Raw genomic sequence first — 11,269 nt, 5'->3', positions numbered from 1 at the left:
CCTGACCATTTGTTTTCCCCTAGGCATCTAGGAGTTAGGATCTCTTCCATTTTACTAAATTTGATTCCACTGGTTTTATTTTAGGAATATTCTCTCTGAGTAAGGATGTATGACACAGACTTTCTAAAACACTGTTTTCTATACAAATTACGTACTGTTACACAAAAAAGTGTCTCTGCCATGGTCTGCCAACAAGCATCATATCCGAAAGTAGTCACAGCCTGCAAGGGCTAGAGACTGTGAGAGAACACAGGATGGCTTCTGCTTTATAACCACTCTTTTCTCTTGTCTCCTCTTTTCTCTTCTCTTCTCTTCTTCCCTTTCCTTTCCTTTTTCCTTTTCTCTTTTCTTTTCTATCCTTTCTTTTCCTTTTCTTTCTTTCTCTTTTCTTTTTGAGAAGTAGGCAAGGAAAGAGAACTTCATATCACTATGTTTAGAGAACTTCAATATACTTTTCTTTTCTAATATGCCTGTGTCAGAGACTTTTTTATTATGTGTGTATATGTGTGCATATATACATGTAGCACAAGTACATGTGTATAGGTCAGGTGCACTGTGTATGTGCTGTGCACATGGAAGACAGAGGACAGTCTTAGATATAATCCTCAGCTGTTTCAGGGGCTGTCAACACTGATCTTGTTCCCTGCATTTTAATAGTTTTAGCATCCCTGTCGTGCATGGTGACTTGGCCTGAAGCTGACTCACTGTAGCCTATAATGAAGTCAAGCACATTGTTCTTTGACAGCAGCTTTTGGCCCACTTCATAGAAAGGAGCATGATCTCTCTGCTCCGCTCCACCTTTTTTGTTTGTTTGTTTCATGTGATCCATGTTTTTGAAAATACAGTTTTATAGAATAGTGTTTAATCAGAGCCATAATTTTTACTGGTATATTGCAGAAATAGCAACCTTAAAAATTATAACTTTAATCTTATTTTAAATCTCTGTGAGAACAGAACATTGATATTTGCCTCTACAATTTCAGCCCCTTGCACTGTACATACAAATGACAGTTACAAAAAAAAAAAAGAATTGCAGTACTTTTTAACAAAAGAAAGGAAGGCATTCCTACAGCAGACAAATATGACTTTTAGTCTGGCTTTGCCAACTAGCAATACACAGTATGTGGCTATGTGCCCACTCTTTGAAATGTTTTGACTGCTTCAACAAGCTTATCATTCTGTACTTGGCTTTTGATCTCTTCTTTAAACTCTTCGTTCTCAAACTTGTACCTCTAGAATTACCTTTCCTTTATGGCAATTTCCAAGCAATGGATTGGGAACAATAGTGTTATTGAGTCTGTGGTATACAAATGGAGCCTGTAGGAGACAGATGTTCTAATGTCATATGCTTTTTAGTTATTTTCTCCCTCTTTATTTTACTATTTCTAACTGATATCTTTATCCTACTGCAGTCATAATACGAAGACAACCACCTGGTTGGATCCTCGTCTCTGCAAGAAAGCTAAAGCCCCTGAAGACTGTGAAGATGGAGGTAGAGATCAGAAACCTTTCATGTTAGGCTTTTTATCTTAATCCTTCCTCATTCTTCTTGCCTAGATAATGAGTTTTCCAAAATCCTAAGCAAATAATGATATTCATAAGCATACCAGCTGTGGATTTTAATCATAATTAGCTGGTGGTAGTTATTATGTCATTATATATAATTTTATAGGAGCTTTTTTAAACTGCCCCTAAAAAGAGAAAAACACCTCTGCTGCTTTTAAATATATATCCTAAAGTCAAACTTTTAAAATTCTAAATATTCAGTAAATTAGGCACAACTTCATTATGTTTGTTGCAGAGCATAGGTCACCAAATTCGAAGACTTACTCTAAACTACAGAAATGAAGACAGTATAGGGCTTACAGAAGGACACATAGATCAAGGTAACAAAATAGAGGGTCCAGAAATAGTTTGATCCATATCCGGTCACTTGATTTACAGTTAATTTGCCACAAATCAATTCACTGAGGCAAAGAAAACATCTTTAACACATGTACTGGAGAAAGTTGACATTATGGACACAAGGCCATAGTTTCTGTCACCACTACTACAAAATATATAAATAAAATAAAAAAGAGCATCCTGAGAAAGGTAAACCTTATCTGTACCTCATTTCCTAAACAAAAATTAATTTCAGAAAAATCAAAAGCCTAATCATAAAGCTAAACTGTAAATACAGGAGAATGTGCTGATGGTGTGGGTACTGGTAGTTTCTATACAAGCTGTAAAAAGTGAGATGAGAAGAAAAATTAATGATCTGTACTTAATCTAAAAATTTTAAATATACATTAAAAGATACCACTAAGAAAAAGAATACGTCAAGCCAATCCTGTTCATCATAGGCCTATAATTCTAGCTGTTCATGAAGCAAATTTAATAGCAGCCTGGTAAACATAGTGAGACCCTATCTAAAACTTTGAAAATGTATTTAAAGGGGCGATAGGTTATTGGTAGAGCACTTGTGGAGCACTGAGAAAGGGAGATAAGAAAAAAATTAATAGACCAAGTCCCAGATTTTGCAGTATATACTTAATAGAGAAATTACAGTAAGAATCTAAAAAGAACAATTTAAGGAATTGTAAAAAATTTTTATGTATAGATGTTTGGTATCTCTGTGAACCACCTGTATCTATTATCTACATAGGCCAGAAGAGGGCAGCAGATCTCCCTGGAACTAGAGTTATAGAAGGTTGTGAGCCACCATGTGAGTGCTGGGAACCAAACAGGGGTCCTCTACAAGAGCAGTAAGTGCTCTCAATAGCCGAACCACTGCCCCATCCCCTATAAAGAAATGATACATGTTCAATAAACAAGATGCTAAAAACCATTTATTTTGCTTTCAAAACCCTCTGGAATGACTACAAAAATAAAATAAAACAATTAGTGTGGGTAAATATGGATCAAAATAGTAGCCCTTCTACATTAATGTGCACATTGTAAAATGATACAGCCACTTTGGGAAACAGTTTGTCAGTTTCTTAAAAAGGTAAATATTGGAGGTTTCCGGAGGGTGGGGCAGGAAGCAGGAAAGGGGATACATTTGAAATATAAATAAAATATCCAATAAAAAATCTGAAAAAGAAGGTAAATATAAATTGTTCCACCATTTGATTTAACAATTTTATTACTGTTAATCTACCCAAAATGAATGAAAAGTAAATGAGTGTGTATATGTGTGTGTGAGTGTGTATGTGTCTACACAAAGACCCTTGAGGCAAGTATTTATAGTAAATACTATTAACAAATATACCCAAAATAACAATCCAACTAGATAATGAATATCTTAAAATGTAATATAACCCTACAGTGGACTAATACTCAGAAATTAAAATAATATTTATTATGCATGTATGTATGAATAAACTGAATTTACATTGTCCAAAGTTAAAAAAGATAAGACAAAAATGACCAAATTGCACTACTTACTATATAAGAAAATAATGAAATCTAGGGAAACAGAAAGGTTAGATGTAACCTAGGGATGAGGATGGAAAGAGAGATTATTTATAAATTGCATAAGAGTGATAGAAATATATCATTGAGTTAGTGATTGCAAAAATGAGAAAGTTACTAAATGTTGTAATACTGTCTCCAATTGACATCTGCTTTCAAAGGAAAATAGTTTTCTCACTGGGCATCCAAGGGAAGGTCCTATGCTCAGCAGTAATGGCCGACACAAAACAAGCTCAGTGGTATTTCTGTAGACTTTTTTGTCTCATCTTGCTTTGAACTTTTTAAATCATACATACTTCTATTTTGCTTATATATTACAGTTTCTGCTTTTGTGTTTTTCTGTGTGTGTGTTTGTGTCAGTGTCTGTGTTTTTTGTACTTTGTTTTTTTCCCTTTGATTGAAAATAGATTTTTTTCCTCCTATAATATATCCTGATTACATTTCCCTTTCCCTTTATTCCTCCTGGTTCTTCCTCATATCCCCTCCCATTCAGATCCATCCCTTTCTTGTCTCTCATTAAAAGCAAAAAGGTTTTTAAGAGATAATAACAAAGTAAATTAAAATATAATAAAGTAAGATAAGGCTAATATATCAGAATTGGACAAGTCAAGATCACATAAGGAAAAGAGTCTAAGAGAAGACACAAGAAATAGAGAACCAACCACTTGTTTACACGCCTAAGAATCCCATAAAAACACTAAATTGGATCTATATATGCATATGTAAAGGTAAGGAAAAAGAAGAAAAAATAAAATAATAGTATAGAATTAAGAGCATACGTACATACATACATACATACATACATACATGTAAAAGCTCTGACACATTATAAGACAGGAACCTCCAAAGATGCTGATGCATTCATTTTCTGTTGGTCATCTACTACTGGGTGTGCAGTCTACCCTTAAGAGAAGCCTGTTTCTCTAGTGAGACTCCCTTGCAGAAAAATAAAATTTCATTTGCAAGTGGTTTTGTATTGGAGATAGCTTCTGAGCTAGGGATGGGGCATGTATGTGTCCACTTCTCTCTGCTTTAGGACCCCATCTGATACAGACCTGTGCAGGCCCTGTGCATGCTGCCTCAGACTCTGTGAGTTCACATGTGGGCCATTCATGTCCTCTATTCCCTCTGGCTCTTAAACTCTTCTGCTCTCCTTCCATGGGATTCCCTGAACATTAGGGGAAGGATTTGATAGAGACATCCCATTTAGGGCTGAATGTTTCAAGGGTTCTCACTCTGCAAAACGTTTGACTGTGGGTCTCATCTGTGTCCTCATCTGCAGCAGGGAGAAGCTTCTATGAGGATGGCTGAGTAAGGATTGATCTACGGGTATAGCACAATGTCACTAGGAGTCATCGTAATTGCTTTTTTAAGACCTGTAGTATTTGTTTTTACCCTAAGTTCCTGGGCTATCTAATCTCAGGTTGTTGATTGCCCAAGCATTGTCAGGTATGGGTTCTATCTCATGGAGTGGGCCTTTAGTCAAATCAGACATAGGTTGCTTACTCCTACAAAGCTTTGTGACACCACTGCATGCACTAACATATCTTGCAAACAAGACACCATTGTAGATCAAAGGATTGATGGCTCAGTTGGTGTTTGCATTTCTCCTTTGGTAGCATAAGAGTACCTTCCTTTATCAAAATATACTAACATATGTGGTGAAGGCTTTCTCTGTAGGTACCAGCTCAGCATTTCATGTTCAATGAGTTATGTAGATAGTGTCTTAAGGAGTGGGGCCTTGCCATCAGTTTGTGGAAAGCAAAGCCCGGGTCATTTGTGGGTTCCTTTGAGGCCCCTTAGACCTACAACTTAGTTAAGTATAACCCAATCCTGGTACTGGAAGCTTCATTTGGTGATAAGACATGGCCATTTGGGGCTCTGTCTCTTCTACTACGTAGAGATTTCATTTAGATCACCTTGAGATATGTGTATATTTTAGGAAGCTTCTACCTTATTAGGTTTCCATACTACCCCTCAAATGGCCCTGAGCTTTAGCTGTCTCTTCCAGTACTCACTCTCTTTTTCCTTCCTCCCTCCTCCTCCCCACCTGATCCTTCTGTTCCAATACCTCCATCTTCCCAGTCCCTCAAAATCTATTATATTTACCTTTCCTAGGGATGTCTGTCAATGCCCCCTAGCCTCAGATGTTCTATAGACTGAAATTTGATTATTGATTTAACTGCTAATATTCACATATAAATGAATATACATGTCTTTCTGGGTCTGGGTTACCTTACTCAGGATGATCTTAGCCATTTTGATAGGTGTAAGATAAACACTCAGAGTACTTTTGATTTGCATTTTCCTAATTACTAAGGAAGTTGAAACAAGTATTTCTCAGCCACTTGAGTTTCTTGTTTTGAGAATTCTCTGTGTAGATCAGTATTCCATTTTTAATTGAGTTAGTTGGGTTTTTTAAAATCTAGTTTTTTTGAGTTCTTTAAATATTTTGGATATTAGCCCTCTATAGGATGGGTAGTTGGTAGGAATCTTTTCCCATTCTGTAAGTGGCCACTTTATACAAATGATGGTGTCCTTTGCCATGTACAAACTTCTCAGTTTCATGAGGTCCCATAATTGCTGATTTTAGTGCCTGTGTTTAAAAAGTCTTTTCCTGTGCCAATGAGTTCAGGGCTATTTTTTATTTTCTTTTCTGTCAGGTTCAATGTATCATTTTATCTTGAGGTCTTTGATCCATTTGGAATTTTGAGTTTTGTGCCAGATAATACATTTGGATTTCTTTGGGTTGTTCTACTTGTAGCCATCCAGTTTGACTAGCACCATTTGTTAAAGATACCCTTTTTCCAGTATGTATTTTTGACGTCTTTATCAAACTTCAGGTGTACATAAGTGTATGGGTTTATGTCTGTGTCTTCAGGTTTTTTCCATTGCATAACATGTCTATTTTTGTGTCAATATCATGTTGATATTATAGTTCTGTTTACATCTTGAAATTGGGGATGGTACCTCCAGCACTTCTTTTATTATTCAGGATTGTTTTAGCAATGCTGGTGTGTGTGTGTGTGTGTGTGTGTGTGTGTGTGTGTGTGGTATGTTCATATGAAGCTGAAAATTGTCCTTTCAAGGTATGTGAAGAATTTTAATGGGAATTTCATTGAATTTGTAGGTTGTTTTTGGTAGAATGGCCATTTTTACTTTATTAATCCTACCAATCCATGAGCATGGAAGATCTTTTCATATTCGGGTATCTTCTTGAGTTTCTTTCTTCAGTGTCTTAAAGTTTTTATCATACAAGTCTTTCACTTACTTGGTTAGAGTTATCCTAAGATATTTTATATTATTTGAGGCTATTGTGAAAGCTGTTGTTTCCCTGATTTCTTCCTCGGTCCCCTTGTCATTTGTATATAGACGGGCTATTGATTTTTGTGAGTTAATTTTTGTATACAGCTACTTTGCTGGAAGTGTTTATCAGCTGTAGGAATCCTGATGGAATTTTTAGGGTCACCTATATATACTGTCATTATATGCAAATAAAGGTACTTTGTCTTCTTTCTAATTTCTATCCCCTTGTTTCTCCCTCAGTGATGTCTATCATTGATGTTAAGGTGTGTTTCTTGGATGTTACAGAAGGATGGATCCTGTTTTCAAATCCATTCTGTTATTCTGTGTCTTTCAGGAAGGATATTGAGACCACTGGTGTTGAGATATTATAAACAATGTTTGTCAGTTCCTGATATTTTGTGATGGAGGTGGAGATGGTGTGTATGTGTGTTTGTTTTTCCCCTCTTCTGATTTGAAGGTCTGGGATTATTTATTCCTTGTATTTTCCTTGGTGTGGTTAACCTATTTAAGTAGGAATTTTCCTTCTGCCACATTTTGTAGGGCTGGATTTATAGATAAATACTGCTTAAATTTGGTTTTTATCATGAAATGTCTTTATTTTCTCCATCTATTGTGATTGAAAGTTTTACTAGGTATAGTAATCTGGGTTGGCATCTCTGTTCCTTCAGAGTCAGTCCATGACCTTCTGGTTTTTTTGAGTCTCCATTGAGAAGTCAGATGTTATTCTAATAGGTCTGCCTTTATATGTTAGTTGGTCTTTTTTCCCTTGCAGCTTTTAATATTCTTTTGTTATTGTTGTTCTGTAATGTAGTGGTTTTATTATTATGTCCAGAGGGTAATTTCTTTTGCTGCTGTTTCTCCCTGCTCCCCCAGACAGGGTTTCTCTGTGTGCTCCTGGCTGTCTTGGAACTGTCTCTGTAGACCAGGCTGGCCTTGAACTCACAGAGATCCGCCTGCCTCTGCCTCCTGAGTGCTGGGATTAAAGGCCTGCATCACCACTGCCTTACTTCTGTATGCGTCTTGTACCTTGATGGAAGTGTGTTCTTTAGGTTAGGTAGGTTTTCTTCTATGGTTTTGTTGAAAATATTTTCTTTGCCTTTGACCTGGGTTCTTTCTCTTTCCTCTATTCCTATGATTCTTAGATTTGATTTTTTTATAGTGTCCCAGATTTCCTGTATGTTTTGTGCCAGTGTTTTATATTTAACATTTTTTTGACTGAGGTATCAATTTCTTCTGTTGGCTTTAGTGCCTAAGATTCTTTCTTTTATCTCTGGTATTCTATTGCTGAAGCTTGTCACTGAGGTTTCTGTTATAGTTCCTGAATTGTTCATTCCAGATTCCCCTCAGTTGGCTTTTATTTATTGATTGTATTACCACTTTCAGGTCTTGAAGTCTTTTAATTATGTACTTTCACTGCGTTTTCATAGATTTCTTTAAGGGATTTATTCATTTCCTCTACACACCTCTATTGTATTTACTTGTAAGGGCTCTGTAAGGTTTTTATCTTGTGCTTCAACTATGCTGCAATACTTGGGGGGGGCTTCTTTGGGTAGGGGTTCTAGGCTCTAGTGAAGACATATTGTCCTCGCTGTTATTGATTATGTTTTTACACTGGCATCTAGACCCCCAGGATTGGGAAGATTCTGGGATTCTGGGATCTTGATAGGTGTGGCCACTGGAGGTTCTGGGTAAAATGTATTTCTAGGTATTAGGAACTGATGCTTAGGAGTGGGGCTGGACTGTGGTGTGGAGGGTTGAGGGGTCCACAAATGCCTGTAACTCCAGCACAGGGAATCTAACACCCTTCTCTGAGTTCTGCAGGTACCAGCTTACACAAACAGACATGCATACACATAGATTTAAAAAAAAAATTTTTAAAGTGGAAAAGAAATAAAGCAAGGGGAGAAGGCTGGGCATGGTGGAGCACGTCTGTAATTCCAGCTCTTGGGAGGTAGGCAGCAGGAAGATAAAGAGTATCTTCAGTTACATAGTGAGCCTGGGCTGTATGACACTGTCTCAAAAAACAAATAACTACAACAATACAAAAGCAAAAGGGGGATAGGGAAAGGCAGGCGGTAGATGGCATTAATTGAAATAATTCCATGTTCTGTCCTATCATGTGATTTCCATGAATCAAACTCAGGTGGGCAGGCTTGGGGGCAGGCACCCTTGCTCAGCCCGTTTTCATTAAGGGAAAAAATATTTTTTATTGTATCTTCCTTGTCAATAATGCTGTCATAGTGAGCTCTTTGTGATGGTGAAGTTATCCATTGGAAGGGCAAACTACCACATGTAATACTGTAGAAAGTGACCTTTCAGATTATATGGATGCACTTAGTCCTTGTCAGTGTTTGCCGATTTGTTGCCTTGGCTACTCCCTAATTTAGTTTCTACTAGATTCTCTTCATGTTCTTGTTTCTCTGGTAGAAGATATTTGTTCCTCTTTATCAACTGATGGTATCTCACCCACTAAATCTCTAGTATCACCCTTCATTCTGAACTAGATTTCTGTGTTTTCTATTGCTTTTGAATCTGTTTTTAGTTGTCTCATTGGCTTGTCAAATGCACATTAAAAGTAAATTTGACATCTTTGGTCTCTCATAGATACCATTCTCCTTAGCATTAGGCCAAAGCTCTAGAGTGATTCTCAACCATAGGGGTTACATATCACATACCCTGCATATCATATATTTACATTATAATTCATAGCAGTAGCAAAATTACAGTTGTGAAGTAGCAACGACAGAATTTTATAGTTAGGGGTCAGCACAGCATGAGGAACTGTATTAAAGGTCACAGTATTAGGAAGGCTGAGAACCACTGCTCTAGCAATTCTTGCTTCTTAGTCTCTTCTTGTTACCCAGCTACCTCTCAGTTCCTGTAGGTTGGTTAGTTTCATTTTACTTCTTTATTTTTTAAATGTCATCAAAATTCTTAACATATATAAAACCTGAAACAATTTTACTATGAGCACATATAAATGTGCCCCTGGGGTATTACACATAACATGTTGCTATGTAGCCTAGGCAGGCTTCATACCTGATGTCATCCTCCCACGCTTTGTACTCCAGGATCAAAGGGATGGGGCTTTGGTATAGAATTCCCTCTCTGCTCTTCTGCCTTTCTGACATATCCTTAACACCAGTTGTTGGTCTTCAAACTATCTAATGGTATACTAGAGGAAAGCATTGGAACTTATTTTCATAACATTATTGAAAGTAAAAACACTTATATAAAATAAACTTCACTATTTTATGTATCACTTTTGTGATGGCACTCTTACTTATTCCATATATCAAACTGTCACATGCATTATCTAGAAGGTGTTGACTATGTCCATGACACTGTGACATTTTGCAGTTTATTTGTACCCATTTCTACCTGAGATGGAAGCGTTACTTTTTTTAGAGATAAACAGAAATGGTGCTGGTTGAAGATAATACAGACATGAATGCCTAAGCTAATAATAAAATAAATAAAGTTGAGCTGATATTCTCAGATACCTCATAGGAGGTGTTCGCAGGCATTAAGGTAAAATACTGACAACTATGTAGTCTTCTTTTTTTAAACATCTTGTTTACATATGCTTTATTAGATACACATTACTATGTGTAATTATGTATACAACTATAGTATGTGTATGTATATGTATACAACAATAGTATGTATATATATATGTGTGTGTGTGTATATATGTATATATATATATATATATATATATATATATATGGGTAAATATATATCTTGGAGGATACATATTTAGATTTTTTGTTTTTATTGAGTAGACTACTTAGCTAAAATCTTTTGTAACATTGCCTTTTACTATTAAACTACCCTTTCTGAAAAATAACTACCTCTTTCTTGCTTCCAGTTGTCTACTTAATAAAGCCGAGACTATTTGATAAAGTACTAATGATTTTTTAAATGACAATTAAACCATGTTCTTCAAAGTGTTGTCATGACACTGGTATATTTTTGCCTTCTTTGTTGTGTGCCTTTTTTTTTTTTTGGCCAGGAGTAAGCATTGTGTTTCTTTACTCATACCCATTCTTTTTCTAAGCACCATTCTGTGCTCTTTTTGTCTGAATTAGAACTGTCTTCTCTAATGCTAGGCTTTCTTCTAGTTATATGCTGTGCTAGATATGTTCTGTAGCTAGATACCAGTTCTCAAGAGCAAGGGTGTTGTCCTAGTCAGTTGCATATCCCTTCACTAGATACTTAAATGTTTGGGAGAAAAGAAAGAGGGCTAGAGGAAGCATGGAAGGGAAAGACTTATGCTATCTTCAGATTGGTTTGTGATTCTTGTAATCAAAATTCTTAAAATTCTCTACTCCTCTGTGGAAGGAGATAAATAGTTGTCTGCATTCACCAGCTTAGAGTCACAATAAAGCCAAGACACAGACTACAGACGTGAAGTCAAATATGGGCTTACCCATGAGCAAGGAGCCTGCATTCCTATAAGCACTTTCTGTTTTACCTCTGTGGCAGCTGCACTGAGCAGTTTGAG

General features: G+C 36.4%; 1 protein-coding gene across 3 annotated transcripts in view; it reads left to right on the top strand.

Annotated features, from left to right (window-relative positions):
* Positions 1-11,269, top strand: part of Magi3 (membrane associated guanylate kinase, WW and PDZ domain containing 3) — a 193,966-nt gene that overhangs the window by 128,840 nt on the left and 53,857 nt on the right. For all 3 annotated transcript variants that reach the window (XM_031375051.1, XM_031375050.1, XM_031375052.1), the window contains exon 6: positions 1,413-1,492. In XM_031375051.1, coding sequence (XP_031230911.1) covers positions 1,413-1,492 — 80 coding nt within the window. The remainder of the gene's footprint in view (positions 1-1,412; positions 1,493-11,269) is intronic.

This window comes from Mastomys coucha, unplaced genomic scaffold, assembly GCF_008632895.1.
Source record: "Mastomys coucha isolate ucsf_1 unplaced genomic scaffold, UCSF_Mcou_1 pScaffold16, whole genome shotgun sequence".
NCBI lineage: Eukaryota > Metazoa > Chordata > Mammalia > Rodentia > Muridae > Mastomys > Mastomys coucha.
Note: the sequence above shows the minus strand (reverse complement) of the source record. Positions and strands in the feature narration are given on the sequence as shown.